Below are 24,927 nucleotides of genomic sequence, written 5' to 3' on the forward strand. Positions count from 1 at the left end.
CGGCGATCTAGGGAGTATCTTTACTCCAAAAATTTTTGTACGCTCCGCGCCAACCTGTGGTGGCGCTCCGATTAGATAGTGTCAAAAGCGCCCCTACAGACCATTCTCTATCCCCTGATCAATACCCCTATAGCTCCGCCACTGGCACCTACTGAAAGAAGAAGAATTTGCGATGTGCTTTTCAATGGTTAAACTTACATTATTATTATTATTATCATTATTGTTGTAACGACTTCCCCAATAATTATAACCAATATGGAAAGGTAATAACATGGAAAATGATTTTATGTTATTGGCATTTGATGTAATAACCGATGAATGCCTATATGATATGCAAATTAACATGTGGAACGCGTGCGGAGAGTGCGAACAATTTTGGTTATATTTTTTCGGGCAAGTCGTTACAGCCCGAATTTACAAGGGACAAAATACAAGCAGAGAATACAGATATAGGTTAAAGGCATTGAATACTCGCTCACAAAGAAACGTCTGATGCCGGTAATCTGACCTAGTTTCGAATGAGGTGTAACAGAAGTCTAGACACCACCATCGATCCCAGAAAATGCACACGCAGCTTGCTACCGTCGGTAATTAGACACTAGTGTGTGTATACAGTCAATACATGCAGCTACGGTCAATACCCACAACACAATGTACATATAGCAGCGATGGACATCTCAGGTCTACATAAAAGGTAACAAGGTATCACGTTTTATTACTGTCTGCATTTTGTAGTGACAAGAAAAAAACTTCACTGGCAAGCAACGGATAGTTAACTTTTTTCAGAGGGCGGCACGCGGTTTGGGGCGAGTCTTCAATGCCTTTAATGAGCAGGGGGATCCGATTCATACTAACTGAAAGTTCCAACGTCATTTTTATGGATTTTTACAAGAGAAGCAAACTCAGACATCATTTTTAGCTTAGCATGGTGGAAATTCTTATATGGTAAATATTGTTCCCTTTAGCATATCGGTATTGGAATGCCGTTTCATGGGGCCGCCATTTTGTCAAAACGTGGTATCATAATGCCATTAATCAGGAGGTGAAACAACTTACTTTCCTTTGTATATGTGTGTTTTATATTTTTTATATTTTCATTTCATGTTTTCAAAGAAAATATAAACAATGCCGACACTGAAACCAATATCTTTCTCTGAGTCACCCCCCCCCCCTTACATAGAAATATCCTTAAACGTTCATTTTCGTTATAGCTGCCTCATAAACTACACACTTTCTAATTGTGTATATGTGAGGATAAACCAAGGGCAATCACTCACTGTAGGCTTTAAATATTCATTGGTTATTGAATGAAAAACATGAAAAATTCTGTAATAATCGTAGATCTTACCATTCTGTGATATAACACTTCTCAATAATTCCAGTTCACTTGTCACGAACAATATCCACACGATTACACGAAATATAGGTAACATATTTTGAAGAGGAAAAGTGATTATTTCTGTTACCGATTATCCGTTACCGGTTAAACTCAAAAGACAAAGAACCGCTAAAACAAACCGTCCGGTTGATTTTTTATTCTAATTTTTATGACTGCCCTTCATATATCCTTGCAAACGTTTTTTTCAAATGTACTGATAATTAGACGTTCTCACCGGCCTATATCTGTTGGACAATATGCCTATATATGTAATAATAGTCGGTTAATACAAGCGGTGTCACTGCTTGTAGACAATGACTGAGGGGTTGAACAATACCCTTGTAAGGTTCAATGATTTCGCCGTGAATTAGAAGAGCCGGTATATTATAATGCGATAATCTGTTGTATCCACTAAAAAAAGGCTAAGACTTACAAAAAGAAGAGAGAAACGTGACGTAGAAATTAGGAATTTAAGCTATGCACAAAGGCTTGCGGAAACTGAACTGAAGCGTTCTACAACAATCTCAATTTGTTATTCTTATCCATGATCCGACATTAATTCCGCAAAGCCCAAGATCAAATTGACTAAATTTGCTATAAAAAAATATATCAATTAAAAAAAAACAGTTATGCTTATTGTATGGCTACATATCCGAATGAAAGTGAATTTCCAAAGTTACACACAACTTTTGCAGATATGCTAATTCATTCACAATTTAAGAAAGAAAGAAAATATGAATATTTCCTAGCGACGGTGTGGTAATTGGATGAGAACGAGTTGAACAACTTGAATATGTGCTCGATATTATGGAAACAACATACCACATACCTTTCCGGTATTTCACACATATATATGTCCATAGGCGTACGAGGCGGGGGGGGGGCAGGGGGCAGACTGCCCCCCCCCCCAAATTTCCAAAGGACAAGAAATTCGGGCAAAAGTCCTGAAAAATTCGGGCAGCCTAAGAGGAGAAAGATATATATAGCCTATATATAAATATGCAGTAGCTTGCCCGAATCTTTTTCATATTTTTGCCCGAAAATTCCGAAGAGAGCGTTTTGTGTTATTTGTTTTGTGACATTAATATTAATATAGGCCTAATGATTTTCTTTATTTAGCATCATGACGCCCGAATATTTCCGTGTAACACCACCGTAGACGCAGCTCATCTGGGCTACCACGCTTTTTGCACTATCGACCAAAATTATTAACAGGGAACGCCGCTCACAATCGTGGTGACATGCATGCATGGAGATTAGCAGTCTCTGAAGTGAAAAAAACCGCAGTAAACATTTTTTCTAACTAGTCAACTGTATGCCTGGACATCCCCGACATGAGTGTATATAAGAAACATTTTCTTTTTCATGGATGGTGGGGGGGGGGGGAGTACCTACAAGCCTAAAAGTACAGGTTTATCATATTCTTTGTTATTTTTTATACTATTTTGTGAGACAAATTGCAGTCTCACCCGACACAGCGACATTTTCCCACCTACAATGTATGTTTTTCTGGAGGTAGCTGATACTGTGTTAACCTAGTAAATACGGTAACTAAATAGGAGCTTAAAAAATATATTGTCCTATTTTTCCCCTTCAAAGTGATTTTACAATTTTTGCTTCTTCTAATTTACCAAATTTTTCGGGAAGTGTAAATTTCTAAATGTGAGATTATTAAGTAAAGAATGTTTAGATGCAACTTGCAAGGCCTCAGAAGTGCCATTTCCGGCAATCTGAGAGGCATTTTTTGCCCAAAAATTTCTTGTACGCTACGCCCCAACGATGGTGGCGCTCCGCTTAGATAGTGTCAGGGAAACTTTCGGGCACAAAAGAGTCTGCCCCCCCCCCCCCAAACCGAAATGGTCCCGTACGCCTATGTATATGTCCTACATGATATGACACGTCCGTGCCATATATTCGACAAATACAAAATTATATGGCCTCCTGTTAGAATTGAACCATAAATTTGAGAAAGGGAATTCAAAGTACGGCCTATATGAGCAAGTAGCGTTTACAAAATTGAACTATTTCTTCTGAGGATATCCAAACCCTACCGGTTTTCGGTCGCGTAGCTTACCCCACTTTCTTGTTACTACCAACGCCACGGGTAGTTATCATATGTCTTTATAAAAACTGCAGTATAGAGTTGACTGCACCCCTCCCGCACTCTTGTTATGTGGGAGCCATGAGAAAATCCTCAGCATAGGCTTTCGATAAAACATTTGTAGGTCAAATACTGTACGTCCTGGTGCTTTTCGGTGAAGAAATTTCTTCTTATGGTACATTCATGGCGTGTACTACGTTAAATCACAGGTAACCTTGTCTTACACATTATGTTTTTCTGAGAATTCCCATATTATGCTCCTTGGATTCTCGGTGGAAAGTAAGTAACACAAATACATAGTGACCAACCCTGTTTGTAATCGTACAATTCCCCGCTGATACTATACTTGGCTTGTAGTGGTAACTGGACAACGTGACCTTTCACATGTGATTACTGTATATACTTCATATGCAATGCATGATAATAAAGTGCTTTGGCATTGAAATTCAACATGGCTATCCGCCTTGACGGGATACAATTGACATCTCTGTCGGAGAGAGGGGATGTTTTGCAGAAAAGTGACCAAACCTTTGTGATGGAAGTATCAAATGAAAACTCTGTACCAATTGTTCGAATAAGCTCCGGTAAATTTGCTGCTTTTATTGAACTGTTTACTTGAAGAAACTTTTGTCTGTCACGGGTCTGTGTCGTTAACACTAGGCTACCATACATTGTTTCGCATAGACTTATGACGTGTAAAGGTTATGTTAGGCTAGGGACAGTGATGAGTAGCATTCCTTGATTGACGCATTTATCATAACCATGTAGCCAATGACCAAATTTCATTTTATAAAGCAGTTCGATTTCAGGTGTCCGTGATTTTGCATGCTTGTTACTCTGAACGAATTTTGACTAAGTTAGGCCTGCATATTAGTTAGGCTTCATATTATTATTATTAGCTTAGGCCTAAGATAAAGGCTAGGCCTAGCCTAGTGTCATGTCTGTAACAAATATGGGCGGTCTCGAAAAAATCATATGAGCTGGGTGCATTGGGCCCCTTATTACTGTGTTCAGGCTACCTAACTTGATTACCATAAAGCATGCTGGCTATCAACATTTGCACGTTTGCAAACTTCCTTCGCTGCACAGTTAAGTAAATTTCTCTAGTCGAGCGTTTTATTGCAATAAGAATAAAAAAACAGACCCTGCTGACACCTTTCGTGTGCTTGCAAAAATTCTTGGGAAGATTCCAAGAAACTTTTTACACAATAAAACCCATTAATATCTCATATTTTGACCTTCAAAACACGACAGTCACCCACAACATAAGAATAAACATGTGAATAAACATTGCAAAACAATTGTTTAAAACTGTGTAGCCTATTGGTTTCTGTTTCTGTTAGGTACTCAATAAAACCCATCTCGGATATCACAACGAGGATGTTGGTATGAGCGCAGCAGTGCTAGTAACAATGCATGGGCAATCTTGTTTTAAACACCTCAAGACTAGGGCTCTCTTGAATGGCCAAGGATTGCGTATTCCAGTCTTTTATAGACCGAGGATAGAAACTATACAGAAAAGCACAATGATTATGTGGAATTCGTGTATAGCGTCCACGCCTCCCTGATTTCAAGAAGGAATTAGTCTCATATGGGACTGCAACTAGGCCATTAATAATTTGTTAAAAAAGCATAAGTCTGGCCCTTTTTCTTCTTTCTATGAGGGGTTCCCATTTCAAAGTCTTGAAGATCTCAATGACGCTGGATTGCCTACGGAAATCACGAGTTACATAACGTGCTGCCTTCCTTTGATTTTTTACTATTTGATCTTGGTCTTAGACCTTATAGGGGTCCCAAATATGAGCTGCATATTCAAGAGTAGAACGACACATAGACATATAGGCCAATTCACATAATTCTGGTTGGCAAGAGCGCAAATTCCTATTCAGGAAGCCAATGGTTCTGCTTGTCCTAGAGCATCACTAGTTATCACTAACATGCACAGTGCTTCTGGACTCCGGTAAGAAGAAAAGTTACAAAATGTGGAAAATTCCTATAAAAAATTGTGCATCATTTAAAGGACTGAAAAGAACATTAAGGATGCAGCTTTGATTCTTTAAAACCATCAATGAATTATGGAAAGATTGTATTATGAGAATCAAGTTTGCATATCACAATTTGTGCCGGTTTGGTTACAAAATATTTCAATCATGAAGCAATTACCATTTTTGATAGGCTTAGTTGACAGTATAGCCAGCTAATCGTAGGAAGTAATGTTTGTATGTTTTTTAGAAAATTGATGGAAATGTTCTCATTTTGGTTCTGGTAAACACAAAGGGTAGTTAATTACAATCATTGCTGCCAAAGGTTAAAATTATCAAAAACAATTGTAGATGTGTATTGCAGTTCTTGTGTGTGCACAGACCCATTTTATTTTCAGTATTGTACAAGACACATAGACATTCGTAAACATTTATTAATATCCTGTAGTCACCAGTCAATATTCTTTGTCACATTTTGCTTATTGTAGTACAAGTAAGCACATATACATAGTGAGTTAAATCTCAATGATCTATTCATATTTTCATATCTATTCATATTTTTTATTTTCTTGTTTTGACATCCAGGAAGTCACCAGGTTCTGACCTTTTCCCTGGGTGACCTGGGAGCAAGTGTCAAGGTCTGTCCTGCGGGAAAGTCTGCCTTTATGGTCCATGTCAATGGCAGTTCATTTATTCTTCATTTCCAAACAGAATTTGGTAAGTTCTTACCAAACTTTTAACATTCATCTCACATCATATATTTAATGGAGAAATAACTATGTGCTGACATTTTGCATACGTTTATCATCACTTTGTTAGTTTTATCATATAGTTTATCACTTCATCTCATAGTTAATTTCTTCAGTGTATTCTCAAAGATTTTTCCAGTTGTACATGCATGCAGCAGGACAATTGTTTGGGCATTCAACGTGCTTGTCTTACTTCCTTTTGTATTCACATTTCTTTAGTGCATTTTTTATTTTTTCGTTTTTTTTCCTGCTTGGTATTTACATTTAAACATAATGTTGGTACTAATCTAATCTTCTTCACACAAATTCTAGTTCTGTGTTCACGTGGCAAAAACAAACTTTCAAAAATTGGTTTGACCCTTATTATCTACACTTTCACCCATGATACTATCAGTTCTCTCAAGCTGTGAGAAATGAAACTCAAAGAAGATCTCTTCTTATAATTTGGAGCGTCTTTCTTTGATTTCAGAAATGACAAGGTTCCAAAACATAGTGGACGGTGTCCAACAGGATTTACGGACCAAACAGAAATCGGTTTTTGAGGAAAGAACGGATGAAGCGTCCGCCACACAGTACTTTCAGGTAAGACCAGCTAAGACTTGAATCCATTCTGTGTTTTGGTTGGTCTGGTGCATTCGCTTGTGCCCCCTTTTTTTTCAAGTGTCAGGAAGAAAACTCTTTAGAATTTTTTATACGTTGTGGTTTAACTTGAATTAACCCTTCCAGCAAACTTGAGCAAATGTATCTGAACCTCATAATTATCACAAAATATTAGCGAGCATAGTTTCTGCAAGATTTTGTATCCGAAGAACAGCATTTAGTTAACGATATATATGGTAAATTGAGTAACATACAATAGGGTCCTCCAACATACCACGATTACCATACTAACTGTAGTGAAGTACTACATATATTGACATTATTACTGGTTGGAAAACTAAAATATTCTGTTAATTTGTAGTATTTATCTGACATGGCGGCCTGGCTGCAACAGTTATGCCACCGTCACACCGTGTCAAGTGGTAGAAAGACTTTATATTCAAACTGTGAAATATCGTTTGCAGGGCTGGTTGTTTAAGACAGTGTGCTGGTTGACGGTAAGGAAGCTGTATTTTCTCTTCAAGACTGTATTTTGACCTGGGATTGTAATGTTTTGTCACACTGATTGACCCAGCCATTTCACTTTAAGGTTTAGTAACTAGTAAGAACTTTTCTTAATGTGATTCTCGTCAATCTAACTTCTGTAGAGATCTCTTTAGTTACAAACTTTTGGTGCCTCATCAGTTAGCAAGGTATTAACCTTTCAGTCCATTTACAGAGTGTTTTGAGTTTAATACAGTGTTATTATTTATTCCACTCAATTCAGTATTCCTTAATATGTGTATCAATTAGTATTCCTTAATATGTGTATTTACAGTACAACATGTTATTTGTTTTCTGTGCTTTGATCTTCTCTTTGAATGATGGATGTTGCAATCAAACTACATTCAAAATGCAGCTGTATCATTTAATGAAAAGCAGAATTGGTCCAGTAACAAGATACACGTGTAATAGGAGATATGACAGAGTGCTTTTACTTCAGGAAGAACTGTTTTTGCATCTGATAATCCTGAAAAATCAAAACCTATATTATGAAGTAAATCGTCTGATGTTTCATTCCTTGCCAGAGGCAGAAGGAATCTATGCGATGGTCATGGCATGCGTGTGTATGTTTGTTTATGTGTGTTAATGTGTGTGATGCCTTCACTTGTTAACTCAAAAAACTATAGGTGGGTGAACTTCATATTTGGTATGTGGATGCACCTTAAAGAGTAGAAGATCACTAATATTGTTTCCTGCTGACTTCAAATGTCATTCGAGGTCAAGTTGGAAAACCTGGGAGGTCAGTTTAGGTCAACAGAGGTCAAAGTCCCAAAAACCTTGTAAACAAGGAACAAAGTAGAGTATTGATGAACTCCATATATAAGACAATGATGCACCATTTTGAGTAGGAAAACGTGTTGTGTTTTCTGAGTAGGTCAAAGTTCATTTGGGGTCAACAGAGGTCAGTCTGAAAACCTTGTAAGCTCTCAAAGTCAAAATGGAAAGCGTTAATTTACGTGGATCCAACTGATTGAGTACAAGAACCCTTTTGTTTATGCACGGTCAAAGGTCATTTTAGGATGGTCAGTGGTCAAAATGTAAAGTTATATTACTTACCCAACTACAGAATTGCTGTTAATTGTAGTTGGGTGATTGTTGTCCCATATTGTGTATTACCTGCATTTAGTCAAGACAAATACTGACAGATTTAACTCATGTATTCCTCCCCAAGGTTGCATAGGTCACAATGGTTTTCCTTTCAATCTATATTGAGGAGGTGTTGGGAGTAGGCATTCTTGTGCAATTTCGTATTTGGTGTCAACTAGGAAGCTGACATTATATTTCACCTGTGGGGTTACTTGAAAAATTGTCCATATTGGTCACCATTTCTGAAACATACTGTTAGTCCCAGTTCTATAGTTCAAAAAATATGTTCATCACTCATAATAGCTGAAAGCCTGGGACAAGCAACATGAACTCTTAAGTGGCAAAGTAAAATTAGGAGGAAAATATATGACAGATCCGACACCTTCCTCCAAAATGACCCTAAGGTCATTGTTTTAACTTTGAGCACCATTTCTTTGATGAATGGCTTTTCTACTGTATATCTCTACGTCACAGGCTTTGACCTTTGCACTTTCAAGAAGGGTATCACCTTTGCTGATGGTCAGGTTATCAGGAACTCTTTTTCTGATATTCTGGTACTTGACTTTAGGACACATTTTTCAGCAGTTGCTCTGCCTAGCAGGTGATTCCATATATAAACTTATTAGACAAACACAATCACTAAGCCTTCTGGCTGGCTAGCAGGTGAATCCATATATATTGTAAACTTATTAGACAAACACAATCACTAAGCCTTCTGGCTTTCTCTTCTCTTCCAAACAGTTTTATGGTTACCTGTCACAACAGCAGAACATGATGCAAGATTACATCAGAACATCATCCTATCAGAAAGCAATGCTTCAGAATCATGAAGACTTTACAAATAAGGCAAGTTTCATATCGTCGTGACCTTGTGAAGAATTTCCTCAGGTCGTTAAAGGTCATCAGCTTTGCTCCCACAAATATGCTAGAAAAGTCAGATAATGGTCATCCGTACTCAAATTTCAGTAATCATTTAGCGGCCACTGTGAAAGTAAATTATCCACACTGAATGCCATAGAAAGAACCTCTCTGTCTTTGTTTTTGTCTCACTCTTATTTGAGGCTTATCAAGTTAACTGACTAGAGATAGGCCGATCAAACTTATGTCACATCCTCTTTAGTACCATGTATACAGAATACCCAAAATGGCCTTCGTCAATTGCGATGTGACAGACTAAAAATATCGGTCTGTGAGATCATCTCTTTAACATTCAATCTTCTAGCTCGACAGTTATGTGAATCTGATAATACGCTCCTAACAAAATCATTTAAAGGCTATCTTTCCAGAGGTGGGAAAGCTAGCATATATTTCTAAAACAGAAAATATGTAAAAAGGTAAAGAGCACAGAAAAGTTTCAGGATGTCCAGTCTTTAAAGTCCAGTCCTAAGATTTAGCCAAAATCATGTAAGTTACCCTCTAGCTGAGGGTCATGATCACTTCGATGGCAAATATATATCAAGTCTTGAACTCAGTAACAACAGTAAGACTTTCCTTCAATTACAGGTTGTTTTGGATGTCGGGGCTGGTTCCTGCATTTTGTCATTTTTCGCCATTCAGGCTGGTGCCAGTAAGGTCTACGCTGTTGAAGCCAGCAGCATAGCCCAGCAGGCAGAGGTATGTCATAGTCATCTTTGTGCACAAGAATTGTTCTATGCAATTAAATCCGATTTGAGGGTGGGGGGGGGGGCAAATGTCTTCTATTAACATACCTGATTTGGGTTGTTTTCTTACAGTTAGTAGGAGTAGGTGGCTTTCATCTTCTTCTCTGTTTTTGTGCAGCAACAAATATTCGGTCAGGCAAATATATGAACGTAAAGTTTACAGTTAAAATCTGTTTCTATGTTATAACAGATAGTTTACATCATCTTTTAAGTCTTTTTACCCTTCCCCTTTTCAAAGAAACATTAAAAGTCAAATGACTAATATTAGGCTTTCATATCAGTTTTGGCATATATAGGAATCAGGATGTCAGGTAGTATTGCCACTAACTGGGCAGAGTTGAATTATCACCTAATTTCTATGGGAATGGAGACTTAATATTTGTCAACTTTTGTACAGAATATTTTCCTAGTGATTTGAGTCTAATCATGAAGTTTTGTACTTTAGTATTGATATGCAATCAGCACTTTATACGGGAAACTAATATTATTATATTACAAAAATTTGTAAAAAAAGGTGCTGCAATTGGGTCAGTTTGTTTCTAAACTTGACAGAAGACAAATGTTAAAAACTCAGTTTTCGATATCTAACCAATATTTTTCATATAAATTTTTGAAGATGATATGGTTAATTATGCCTGGAATACTCTAATAAAGACATCAACTCCCCTAGCTATGCCTAGCTGGTAATATTAACCTATTGTTTGATACTGATATAACCTCTATTATTCAGACTTTTCTTCAGGCAGCTGGATACCAAAGCCAAGCTTCCTCTTTAAAGGCTATCAGAAAAGTGAAAAAAAAACATGGAAAAGTTGCATTGACACTTCCTTCTGTGTTTTCTTTCTCCCCCGTTAATGCAGCAATTAGTCAAAGCGAATCGCTTATCAGACAGAATAATCGTTATTCCCAAGAAGATAGAAGAAATAAGCTTGCCAGAAGAGGTTGACATCATTATATCAGAACCGATGGGGTACATGCTCTTTAACGAACGTATGTTGGAGAGCTACATGCATGCAAAGAAGTGGCTCAAAAAAGGCGGTGAGTGAAAACGTGAAATAGGTGCCACAAAGTACCTCAAGCTGCCCTGCATACAGCTTTAATTGTGGAGATAACCGAGACCCTCCAGACAAATGCCGTGGTTGCATTTATGATTAAAACTAAAAGGTTTAGGAACAAGAGTTTAATTTCTAAGAATTAAGGTGTCAGTAAAAGCAAAGTAAATGATGTCATCCTTTTTAATTCAGCTGAATAAGTTTTTGTTTTTTGTTTATAATATTTGACTTGCCCATTCCATAGGAAAATAAATTTTCTAACAATGACATTGCATTTTGATGACTTACTAAATACAGAGACCATTGATAGTTAAGCACAAGTTTCAGATTTATCAGGTTTGGCAGGATAAAATCAACAAGAAGAAGATTATAATAGGAAAGTAAAGCATTTGAGAGACGTTTGCCGTTGTGACATCACAGACCACCAACTGTGATCCATTGGTCGGAAGAATCTTGAGTTAGGGGCAAGATATCAAGATTGGAGTATTTCAACTAACAGTGTGGAATTATTTTTCCTTTCCCATATTAGCATCACAGTGTCTGCCACCAGAATGAATATGTATTTAGTTTTTGATTGAACTTTTATAAGGATGGTTGGTCCTCAACATGAATGTTTTCCCAGCTGGAAGTTAATTTCTAAGTCATAGTAGAACTGACATGAGACACATTTGTGGGGGATGTGTGTTTTTTTAAGTTTCTCTCTTTGTTCACAGGCAAAATGTTTCCAACAGTTGGAGATTTACACGTGGCACCTTTCACAGACGATGCTTTGTACATGGAGCAATTTAACAAAGCCAACTTTTGGTAAGAAGCGGTAACTTTTAGGGGGAGGGCATAATTCAATTGCAGCTGTTGAAAGGGTTAAAAGAAGACTGTACCTTTGGAAAATGTGCTTGTTTCAGAGAAGTGCCAAGAAGTTCTCTTCATGAGTGGATGTGCAGGGTCTGAATGTTGCTGATAATCCTGGTTTTGCTGTTTGTTTTGTTTGTTTGAGGTACACTGTAGTTACATAATTTTTATATGAGTTTCTTTCCATGGATTGTTGTTTTTTTCCTTCCCTCCCCCCTTTCCACACAGGTACCAGCAATCTTTTCACGGAGTTAATCTGACCAGCCTCCGAGAGCCTGCTCTGCAAGAATTTCTCAGACAACCAATTGTCGTAAGTTATGACTTTAAATGTGCTAAAGCAAACTAGAGGATTAGAGAGAGAATCACTTTTCCTGCGAAAAGGGCCGTTTAATGTTTTCCGAGCCAGTAGCAGAACTATAATGGGCCAACTAGTTATGAGAAACAATACATCTTGAAGATGGTATCAAAAATATTTTGTTTAGGCCTCTATCGTAGCAGATTGTCCTGTGGACAACCATCAAGGCTAGTTTTGATTGTTGTGAAGAATCTAAAATTCTTGATCAGACACACTCCTTGCACTATAGAGGAATATAGAATATATATATTTAATATGAATATAGAGGGAAGGTATAATTGGGGAGTGGGGGGAGGGGGGATTTTCTCTGGTACGGGGATCAACGGGCAGCTTATTCGTTTACCTGTTTTAGCTTCCTTATAGTGTTTTAATCTATTCGGTTTTCATCTTCCCATAATAGGATACTTTTGATATCAGGATATGTCTAGCAAGATCTGTCAAGTACACAGTCAACTTTGAGACATCTTCAGAGAGCGACCTGCACAGAATAGAGATACCACTGAATTATACCACACACCAAGCAGGAGCTATTCACGGACTCGCTTTCTGGTTTGATGTGGCGTTCCACGGGTCCATGTAAGTTGTTAGACTTTGATGTACATTTGTACAGTTTGAAATCATCCACCATGCCTTTAGTGAGTGACCAGTATGGATTGCACCTTTGTGTTACGAACACTCAATACTCTCGTTGAGGGTAAGGAATTTCATCATAGGTAGAAGTTTAGGACTAATGTGGAAAGTAGCAATCCTGTTTCCATCTTGTCATTGATTCTAAAAGCAATCTCCATGGGCTCGTCATTAGATCATTCTTGCACCATGTTACAATTTTGTCGAGAACTGTGAATGCCTGGGAAAATCACTGTTTAGGCAAATGGTATCGATAGAGGTTAGTTTAACATTGAAGATGCTTCGATGCAATCCTCTTTGGTGATTTCTGGGTCACGACTTCTGCCGTAGAATGGAATGGATGGGCAACATACTAAAAGCAATGTATGTGGGTATCTTGAAGAATGATTCCAATTCTCTTCCAGCAGATCTTAGGACATGCTGAGAATTTACCAGGACAACTAATTAAAACAAAGTAAATTTTGTTAACACTGCAGTTCATTAGCTAATGTGTAATGTGCACAATTTTTTTTTAAATAATCCAAAAATTGGATGTCATTTTGTCTCCCTTCCTTTATATATACCTTTTTATAGCTCTGTACAAGTATCAAGAGCAATGTTTGCTTCTTTATGGTAAGTTGTAAATTTGAAGGTGTCATTCTATTTCTGATGGACAAGCTCTGAAAGCTATGAATGGAAGTCACCTATACTTTATTTTTTCAAATCATTTCTTTTTCTTTACTTAAAAACAGGCAATCAGTATGGCTGTCCACGTCACCCACTCAGCCATTGACACATTGGTACCAGGTGAGTGGTCTACGCTAGAATGCTGATGACATGGAAAGCAGATTTTCATTTCATTAGATTACAGATCACAGTATTCATAAATTCACATATGCAGGCTGGTGTGCTGAATGTAAATGGTGTGCCAGTATTTCAACTCTTCTGCTCAACTTCAAAATCCAAACCTTTTTTTTTGGTGGCAAGTTATTCTTCATAGTTGTTGCTATGGACATATGCAAAGCAGATAGGTTTGACTTAAGGCCAACTGACAGGGCAGCGGTAAACTGCATGTTGAGTTTAGCTTGTATCTTTGTACAGTTTTAGTACTAGTTAGCTTTTGCAAAATTATTTACTACTTCATTCATCTCATTTTATCACATGATAGGCTCCCCCCCCCCCCCCGCTCGTCCCATACATTATGTTGTAACCCCTGATATGTTTCAAAAATTGAAGCTGAATTTCCATTTGAAGTAGTTGCCCGAATGTAGAAATCTCAGAAACTGACGACGTTAATTTTGGTTCTTCTCCAAATGGAGGCAATTTATAGTTCACTCATAAACTTGAAATTATCGACTATCAGGATTTATCCTTCCTCCCCAACACCCCTCCCCCTCCCCTCCTCCCCTTGCCAGCTTTTCTGAGGTTACGAGAAGACAACAGTTGTCACATTGCCTTACCAAGAGAGTAGCACTCTATTAAATCTCCCAATCAGCGGTGTGTTAAAGCGACCAGTAAAGTTTGTTCTTCGATGTAATTACATTGCAAACAGTCATAAGAAGTTTTTGTCAGGCTGTGACTTCTGCCCCTGTTCTTGTTCTCCTGGTATTATCAGGTTCGCTGTCTACTTCGGTCCCCCCTTTATGTGAAACAGGGACAGAAACTGACCGGGAAAGTGGTGCTCATCGCAAACAAAAGGTTGGTCTTTTTCCTCCATCTGTCGTCAGATAAAGTTGTTTTTTTATTTTACTTGATATTTACCTTTTCTTTTGAGAGGGTTGATTTACTGTTCTTGTCAGATGATTAAGTGTTAAGGAATGTTCTTCCGCTGTTAGGAACAGAGATGGAGACTTGACAGAGTTTACAGAGTTTACAGTCAACGAAGATAAAGAAAAAGAGCATTTTATGATAATGCTTTGCAAATTGGGGTTTGATTGCTACACAATTGAAAAGCTGCATGACAGGCTTTTCTAGTTCCTTTTCTTGTCTTTTTTTAAATTTTGTCAAGTATTTACCGTAATTTGAGATAAACAAAGTTCTTAAACCAATTTTTGGACAAACTTCACACGCTTAATTATTTCCCACTATCATTACACTTCATGGAAGTCATTGTTTAATATTCTAAAACTGGCAAATTTAAACCAAAAAGAAGAATGTTATTTGTCATAATATGGTTAGTCTAGTAACAATGTGATTTAAATGTTCCATGTGCAAGTAAGTACTGCAAAGCATTCACATAAAATATATTGTCATTGCATATTCTAAAACTGGCAAATTTAAATCAAAAAGAAAAATGTTATTTGTCATGATGTGGTTAGTCGTGTAACTTTTTGATTAAACTTTTCCATGTGCAAGTAATTACTGCAAAGCATTCACATACAGTATATTGCACTACTTTATCTGAGTGGAAAGTGAGAAGTTTGCATCCTTTTGGTTAATTGTTAGTAGATTGAATAGGCCTCTCTAATCCCTAATTTGCCCGCTGTTTCAATCTTCAGACAAAGCTACGACATCGATATAGAACTGGAATGTCCAAGATCAGGGGTGAGGTCCACCAACAGACTTGACCTTAAGAATCCATTCTTTCACTACTCTGGTCAACCAGTCCAGCCACCTTCAGGAACCTATACAAGCTCTCCGAGTGAGAGCTACTGGAACCAGTATCCCTCAAATGGCATGGAGGGTAACGGCGGTCACCTGAACGGCTACGGTTCTCAGGATATGGCTAGCCTATCACAGAACACCAACGTGGTACCAGTAGGTAAGAACACATTCTAAATGGTTCCAATTAAGTCACACCCCTGCTGTATCGTGGATCGATGGAAGTTGATTTACATAGCGATCAAGTTCCCCCTACATTGATGGAGAATATTTAATTTCGTAGGGTGAGAGACATTCGGAATGCTTTGAGTTGAGTCATGCTCCTGCATGGTGATGGTCATAATTTGGTTACAACTATGATCCAAGTCCATTTCAACCCCCCCCCCCCCTTCCCATGTTAATGTTCATAAGTACTTTATAACCAATGATTGATCATCATAAATTTATATTATATACAATCACTGCTCGTCTCCGTATTGATGATCATCGTAACCTAGTCACGGCCCCCGATCATCATTTTCTACATTTCTGATCACTTTAGAACCGCTGTGTTGCCCTCCAATATTGATGATCACCATGTATTAAGCAACCATTGATATTCCCCTACCTAATTTATTGATTGATGATCATAATTTAATTACCTCCACTGATCATCCCCTCCTATATAATTGATTACAAATAAAGTAATATCCCAAGATCGTGCCTTGCTACATTAAACGATCCCTATCCACGATGCCTGCTTAACCGATGAACTTAACAATGTGTTTCCCCCCTCCCTACAGCAAATGTAGACCCAATCAGCCACACGAGCGTGCTTCCCGGTGGATCTGCCCAACATCAATATTTCATGCCGTCATCGGTGGGAATGACCACCAGCTCCTTCCAGTCTCTCACCTACCAGCAAGGTGGCATGCACAAGCAGAGGAACAGGACAGGGGGTGGTGGAGTATCAGGAGGAGGAGGAGGAGGTGGATCAGGAGGAGGAGGAGGCAGCGGTGGTGGTGGTGGGAGTGCCTACCAGGGGTTGAGCTACAACCACTCAGGAGGTATGCAGCATCAACAGCATAGAGGTCCCTCCTCTCACATGCAAAACAACAACCGACATGGCATCCGATCTCTGTTATCATAACATCACACAAGTGGCTTAGGGTCCCACAACAAAACAAAACAAAAACAACAAAAAAACAATGAGAACAGTCGGTGATAAACGGGAGGTATACTCTCTGATTAGGACCGAGGTTCGATACCTACCCTCTCCTAATCGAGTGTGCTGTCCCTTGTTCCTTTTTTGCAATGAGATTCTCATAAACTCATCTCAAAAAGCTGGAATCTCACTCTGAAAAGGAACTTGAACGTTGAGGACCAATAACCTGCATCAGCTTTGCATAACATTTCTCTTTTCTCCTTGTTTTTTCTTTTTACCATTTTAGTTTTTTTCTTTCTCTCTCTCTCACTTTACCACCCCCATGTGTACCAATCTTTAATGTTTTGTATCATGTCATCAACTTGTTTGGTTGTTCTTGTATTGATTTTTATCCATCCATCAGCATTAACGGTAAATAATATTATTCTTTGTTTGTTCTTGCTACCGAGATAACATGGTTAAAGATGGCGATTTGCTCGTTGTGCAAACGTATAGGATGAATATGATTTCTCTTGACGTGGGATATCCTTCAAGCTTCCCTCGTCAGACAAGTTTTGCGCATCTCTTCTGTAGGATCTCGACAGTGGAACGCCGAAATGTGCTTAAAATTCTGACAGGGTGTCGTTGACTTACCCTGTTGTGTAGTTAATTTCCATTCATTGAGGCTGTTCACATTTCTGAATCATTATGGACCTGACTAATGATATTCTAAATTGTACAAGAATTAGCAATGCTTGGATTTTACCGGTTTTCTTTCATTCTCTATGAATGTCAGAACCATCAAAAACAGTGGTCTTGATTTTTGTTTCGGAACCTTCAAAATCAGTGATAGAGATTCGTAGGTTTCAACAGTTAGTGAGGCTGAAAATCCCTATCGCCAATAAGGTGATCAAGCTTGATGTGAAAGGAAGGATGGACACTTTGAAGCTCCATTCCTTTGCTTAAAAATTCGACAAAGCACTTTACTTCCACCTTCAAAGCATTTTTTCCGTACTGATGTACGCCGTTTGAATTTACGCCCGTTAATGTCTGAAGATATTTTGAATGTTAGAAAGGTGCATTTGAAATATTTAACCCAAATTTGGTTTGACTCAAGTTTTGGCAGATACTCATAAGCTATAACCCCCTAACAACGCCATACAAGTGACTGACAGCTTGACATTCTCTCCTACGAATACTTGCATAAATTTGGTCAATTTTCCCAAAATGTCATTTTGCGGTTGCCTCGAAGCGTTGCACAACAGATAATCTGCCACCTTTAACGTTTGTAAAACTTTGTGAAAGGTAATCATTCACTATTTTTGAGTCGAGGGATGGGATTAAGAAATGATATGTTTAAAATTAACTGAAATATATCAGTGTGGTTGGTTTCCATTTACCATTTAGTCATTTTCCACCGATCATTTTACGGAAAATAACCACACTACTAGCTAGGATTTGCGGTGTGCCCATATTTAGTGGAAAAATTTCCTATGATTTCTGCTTTGAATGTTTCTTCTAAATGTCATGTGTCATTCGGTAATAAACATCCTGAACTTGGGAGAGGGATTTTTTGTGGGGGGGGGGGCTGGGCTGGGGAGGAGTTGGGCATGGGTGTTTCAAGGCTTGCGTTTGTTGTTAATGCCCATGTTGGATTTTAAAAATAAAAAACAATGCTATTCAAATGATACTTCTATTCATCTGGTTTCCTGACTTTAGATGTTACTTCTTTCTTTTTGAGACGGAGATTATCACAAAACTGTTCCTCATCTTTCAACGAAAGCCCCACAAATTTCTACAAGACAGGCTGGATATCACATCTGGTCTCCTGAAAGGAACCTTTTTGTACCATAATAAGTGTTTTATTTCTTTTTTTCATGACTAATTGGCTGTGTTATTGAATGGGGGATTGATCAGGTAATGTGAAATGTGATATTCTTGGAAATGACCAGTTTTGGTTTTTTTTTGCATTGGGAATGACCAAGCCTTCTTCAACAAGCTTGATTTTCTTTTGCAGGTTCATCTTCATGGTACTGAGCAGTGCGCCCTTTACCTGGGCAGTATAGTGACAGGTACGGCGGCCGTGCAGTGAACTAATAAACGGTGTAACGCGCATGTATATAATTTGGTCAGTTGTATGACCATTGTGAAATAACTTAGGGAAGCATTTTTATCTTCTTTTTTGAGGGGAGTTTTTGGTTTTGATTTGCAATTCATTTCGGTTGAGGTAATGTCCAACACAAGTTGAACAGTTGATGTGGATTAAAAAATGTCAATTTTCCAAAGCAGCTGGTTATTTTTGTTTCGTAACACATCCTGTGGCGAGCAGATTCGTGGCGATGAAAATCATGAAATTCCAGCAGAATTGAGATACTGCAGCATTGCCGCTCTAGATTTTCTGTAAAATTTCTGGACGAACAGGTGCGTGCGTGGTGACCAAAAAAAATTGCTGTTTGTTGCATTAGTGTTGCTCTCTTACCTCTAAGAAAATTTGGATCTGAGAATTGGTTGTTCTAAGTACCAGCCAAAACTTGACTTTTTATGGGACATGTCACTATTTGATTAGTTTGAAGTAAAGAAGGGTTAGAGAGGAAGTAAAGAAAGAAAGCCAGCTGCTTTGTATTTTTTATTTTTTGGGGGGCTTTGATTGACATTGAATTTGTACATTCTGGTGACATCAGAAATTAGATGTAAAATTTTGAAAGTTTACAAGCAATTAAAACGGTACATTTAATTTGTGGGACATACAAACTTTTCTATTTTTGGTGCTGGGTGAATATCTCACTTAATGAGGAGCTGGCCAGCCAGTTGGTCATAACCACTTGGTTATAACCACCCATCTCTTTTAAAATAGTTTTTGTACAGACCAGTGCAAAAGGTAGCTTTAACATAGAAAAACGTGGCCACCATTTAGGATTTGTATCTTCTGGGAATCATGTAAGTCGGTGTCTGTTGGTAGATGAAGACAATCTGGCTGGCTGTTTGCGTTTAATAACAAAGAGTCGAGCTGCTTTGTGATGTCATCTCGGTTTCAACAAAGATATGTTTTCTGATGTAACCCTGCCCTGTTTTGTTCTAGAAGTCAATATATGGGTTTTGTCTCCCTAAGAGAGGCCCATCTATTCTCTAAACTTCCAGGCACTCTTTTGAGGTTTTTTTCCACAAAACTGGAAAGAAATGTGCACCACTTGCTTGCCCCGGACCACTTCACTATGTTAAAGGGTCACCTTGATTTTCACAGAACGTTTAACGAGTGAAAATCGTAGGCGAGGAATAACCCAAAATATTTTACTGTGCCAAATTGAATCGATAAAGTTGGTGGAATATTTAGATAATTTGATGTCTAATGTTGATTGCAGTTTCATATTTTAAAAAGTACTTAAAGAGCAGAATGGTTGGTTCATCTAACTATTCAGATCTACCATTGCCCTCTACACTTATATTATAAATGTTGCTGATAAGTTTGTTAATTTGTATTACTGATAAGTGTGTATATCACAGACAACTGTGCCAAGTGATGGAAAGTCTTATCAAATTGAAAACGGCCTGAGAATTAAGTTTTGTTCATAGCTGCATCTTCAGTCTGTCTATCAAGAAGTTCCTTTAAGGATTTAAATGTCTGGCCATCCAATATCTTTAACTGTTACTTACACAGGCTTTTTGTAACGTAGATAAGCAGTTTATTTACAGTTCTCTTTTCTTTGTTCTTCTCTCTAATGATGAGAAAAATTGTTAATGTTATTGTCTGGAAAAACCAGATGTATAAACAGCATTGACCATACCAAACAAAACCTATATTCTGTTAGTCTAGAAAAGATACTAAAAAAGGCATAATAAACCAAGACCATTGTACCTAACCAAATGACACGTTTACCAAACATCAATGCGTATTATAATAGCTGGCCAGCAGTTGTGCATACCGGGTGGCATCTCAAGCCTTGCAGGGATATGAGGACCAGGGATATAGAGAGTGGCTGGTATGCGGTAACCTCTCACCCCCCTCCCCCTTCCCCCCTCCCACAAACCTAGTGATGGTTGGTCATTGTTTATAGTTCAGCACCATGAGCTGTTTTGTACTGAACAGGAAAAAAATGTGTGCATTTGCTTTGAACTGACAGAAAATTTACGAGTTTATGTGATCATAATGCCAGCATAAACTTGGAAACAGTGCACACAGTGATATTATCTTTGGGGACATCTTTCAAGACTATTTTGGTTTTTACTGTTTTTGCATGTTATACAATTGGTGATTATGTGGTATTCAAAAAGTTGAATGTTGTTATTGTATTGTATAGTGCAGGAAAAAGTTAACATTCGTATGGAAAAGGATAACCTTAAAATTTTTACCCAGAATTGATAGTGAAAATATTCCCCTGATTTGATAACTTTCAAGTTTTCCCTCCGAATCGATAGTCTAAGGTTCCCTGCATATTTTGGTCTTTATCATTTCTCGCGTATGAAATCATCATTTTGTCATATGTAAATTATCTGTGCTTCTTTTTGGATGTACAGTTTGGCCAAATTCAAGCTGTTTTCTTCCTTCATCTATGTATATTATAAAAGCAATTATCACAAATTGGGACCAATGTAGTGGATTACAAATTTGTTACCGACAGATATGAAATTGAGTTAACATGAAAAAGGTTTTGTCTGGCCAAATGTGCAAGGGTAATCCGAGGCTTTGAAAGCCAGGCCCAACGTATAATTGCTTCAAATCCCCCCCCCCCCCGGCTCCCATTTCCATTTGCACTCTTCCAATAACCACCCATATTTGGCTGGCCCCTTCCATATTTTCCTTTTCCCCCTAATTGACCCTGGGCCACCGGCTTCCCCTGATCCCCCACCCCTCTCGTCAAGCCTGAGGTGCCGCAAATGGTTTCACAATTTAATCAAAGAAGAACATCGTGGTAGCAGTACCTGTGCAGTTTTTGGTCATTACTAGGGCTGAATTTGAAGATTTCTTGAAACTTACAATTATTTCCAAACAATGCAGATGATGTGATTATATGGACTGTTAACGTTTTTGAGCCCAGGCTCTATCTTTGGTGATATTTCTTAAGTGTTTTGTCATGGACTGTAACTATATATATATATATATATATCTATTTGATTTTAAAGAAGTAACATGTTTGGATGCAACCATTATTAAATTGGTATTGTATGTTGAAGGGTGGATGTGGGTGGTGGGGACAGGGACGGGGGGAATTTATGGACATGGCATCAGGGCTCAAATTAGTGTTTCTATCTAGATCCAAATCTTTGCTTTAAATGTAAACAATTCTGGTGTTGCTAAGAACTTGCAAGTCCCCTTTTCGTTTTTACTTTTTTTTGGAAATAATGGCACATGTAAAATGTACATCATCTTTCTTAATGAGAATCACCACTGTTGGTTTTACTTCGCACCACTGCTTGTAGCATTACGTTAAATGTTTCACATATATTTGGTGCCAGATTCACAACCTTTGGGGGTATGTAAGGCATATGCTTGATTCTTCTTCTTCCTCCTCCCCCCCCCCCCCTCTACCCTTTCTCCCATCCATTTCCATTGCAAGCGCAACTTGAAAATGGATACTTGATTTGTTTTGCCTGTAATTGTTTGTGGAGGCCCCTTGATGGTGGGAGGGACAGAATGGGGCCCCTTGACAGTGGGACCGCTGAGCATTTGCCTCACATACCATTTAAATGATCCAGCATCTCATGTAGCTGCACTTTGCGCCATCAATTAGGACGTTTTTTCTGCCCTATGGTTAGTGGTTACCTAAATCTGTGTAAATAACATTTTTGTCCTCTTTTTGTTTATATCATAAAAAGTGAAACAATAGTTATCCCTTTTTAAGCAAATTCCCCTTCAAACATTTCGAATGTAGTCTAGAATGTTGACATTTAGTGTTGTTTTCTTCTCGTTCTTTCTCTCTCTCACTCTCTCTCTTTATAATTAACGAACTGTCTCTTTAATTTGTTTATTTATATGGTATTTTGTTTCTATGAATATATGTGATGGTGGTGGTGTATGTGTGTGACACATGCTGGTAACCACGGGAACTCAAAAAGTTCATGGTGGATTGACTTGGTATATAGATTCAACTTATTGAGTACAAGAACCCGTATCACTTTTCTGTGAAGTTCAAAGGTCAACAGGTCAGAGTCTGAAAACTTTGTAAACACAAACACTCCAAAAAGTACATCTTTTTTAAACTGCATACTTGGTATCATTTATGTAGATCCACTTTTCAAGTACACAAGAACCTGATCCAATTTTGAGTTAAGTTTTGTGAAAGGGCTCAGTGAACAATAGGTCTTCACAATACACATCCAGGAAATGAAATCTGCTTCAATGAGTTGATTACTCTCGTATTGGGGAATTTAAACACAATCAATTGGCCCTTATCAGTTTTTGCACTCTGAGCTTCAAGAAGCAACAAGTTACCACAAATCTTCTCAAAATTGGCTAAAGGGATAAACAGGTTTTCTCAGAATGGTCTCAAAATTGGCCTTATTCTCTGTGATTTAATACTAGATTACCCTGGCTTTGGCAGTAAGTTGTGAAGATATTCCACAGTGAATAAACAATGTCATGTTACTCTCGTTCATTAATAACAATTATTAAAGTGGTGGTTGGTGGCAGAGCTGATTTGCTAGCTCAAAATCGGTCAAAGAAAAATGTCCATTTTGCTCATACCTAGTATATCTATGTGGGTATATATTTCACATAAAAAGAATGGATATTTCAATATTTTGGAATACAAATTCTATATTGTGTAATCCCTTACCAGTGAATTGGTTGATACCCACAAGGGAGTGCTACAAATAAGAGGTGGTAATCTCTGATCTCTTCTGGTTCTCACTTAATCCAAGTTGGACAAATTTAACTCACTTGCGCTACATAAGTCAAATAGTTAAGTGGGAAATTAAGATGAAATTACATGGCAAGGAATCACAAAGCCTTCTGGTTCCCTCTAATTATCTGTTTCAATATTTCCCTCCAAATATGGTAGAAGGTAATACCTAAAACGAATGCCTTTGTTCCTTATTTCCCGACAACTTTTATTCATTGATTTTCATCATTCAAAAACTTTATTTCAGTCACTTGTGATATAACATAGTAGTACACAGAACATGATACTTTTAAAGAGACCGAGGAGTGCCTACGAGAGGGTTGGAGTAGCTGATAAACGTGAACAGCCCTTTTATACAAAATACAAATACAACCTTTATAATAATAATAATCAGCAGTTATTTTTACGACGCTTAAGCAACCACAGATGTGGGAGGAACCCACTAGGGCTTATGGATTACAACTTACATGTCGGGTGGCTTCCAATTCCAACATTTAACTCAAATTTGGAATCTTTTCAATTTAGCAAGTCATTTCAGATGGGAAAGCTGTAGATTGCTTTTGGATGAAAACTCATAGTGATGTATCCCTGTCTAGCCAGCTACTACAAACAATAAGTCCACAAAGCAAACAGATGATGAATTAAATCTTAAACGGACGTTGATAACCTAGAAAGGAAGCTAAAGTGATGCATACCTATGTGTTTCACGTCAATTGACTTAGACAAACCAGGCTGCTCATATACTGAGTGTCCCAATTATTATCGTACGTCATATATGCATGGGCCAACTCAAAATGATAAAAAAAGAATTGAAACGATGCATTCTGAGACAAATTTAGAGCAAAATATAAATCAAAAAGAAAGGCACGTATACGTTTTACGTACCAGTGAGTATAACTTTTGAATGCATGTGGGATTAGAAAGTGGGCGGGGAAGGATCCCCCTTCTGAATCCACGGCTGAAAGCTTAATGTCTGTTGAATATACTACAACATTACGGTACCACAATTAGTTGAGACCAATTCACCTGAAAATATGATCTAGCTGCCGTTACTTATATTCCATCGAAATGGCACTATATGAAGGATAAAATATAAGCGATGGTGAAGAGAAGAAATTTGAAATATACGGGAACAACAGTGCATGCGTCTAGAGCGATGTCGGGCTTCTATGTCAATCACGTCACCCCGGGATGCCTTGAAAATCGTATCAGCGAGATTCGTCAACAAGATACCTCTATAGTAAATGGAACTCCGTGCATGGAATAACAGTCTCAAATAATCCAAACAGACTGAGGTGGCGGAACTCGTTGCTTATAATCTGGGGGAGGGTGGGGCGGGTCACGAAGTGCATGATTGGAGTGTATAGGACATGACTTTTGAGGACGCAATCCGAATAATCACCTC

General features: G+C 38.0%; 1 protein-coding gene across 2 annotated transcripts; it reads left to right on the forward strand.

Annotated features, from left to right (window-relative positions):
• The first annotated feature begins 3,844 nt into the window (after positions 1-3,844).
• Positions 3,845-23,514, forward strand: LOC139981452 (histone-arginine methyltransferase CARMER-like). Of its 2 annotated transcripts, XM_071993859.1 has the most exons (14): positions 3,846-4,063; positions 6,047-6,178; positions 6,680-6,792; positions 9,181-9,285; positions 9,943-10,053; positions 10,961-11,138; positions 11,866-11,956; positions 12,230-12,311; positions 12,757-12,932; positions 13,715-13,769; positions 14,578-14,660; positions 15,461-15,723; positions 16,346-16,609; positions 18,704-23,514. In XM_071993859.1, exons 1-14 carry the CDS (start codon positions 3,931-3,933, stop codon positions 18,721-18,723), a joined length of 1,806 nt encoding a protein of 601 aa, XP_071849960.1. In that variant the 5' UTR covers positions 3,846-3,930; the 3' UTR covers positions 18,724-23,514. The 2 variants fall into 2 exon arrangements, with proteins under 2 accessions (XP_071849951.1, XP_071849960.1); XM_071993850.1 differs by having other exon boundaries at positions 3,845-4,063; positions 16,346-23,514.
• Positions 23,515-24,927: the final 1,413 nt, after the last annotated feature.

This window comes from Apostichopus japonicus, chromosome 2, assembly GCF_037975245.1.
Source record: "Apostichopus japonicus isolate 1M-3 chromosome 2, ASM3797524v1, whole genome shotgun sequence".
NCBI lineage: Eukaryota > Metazoa > Echinodermata > Holothuroidea > Aspidochirotida > Stichopodidae > Apostichopus > Apostichopus japonicus.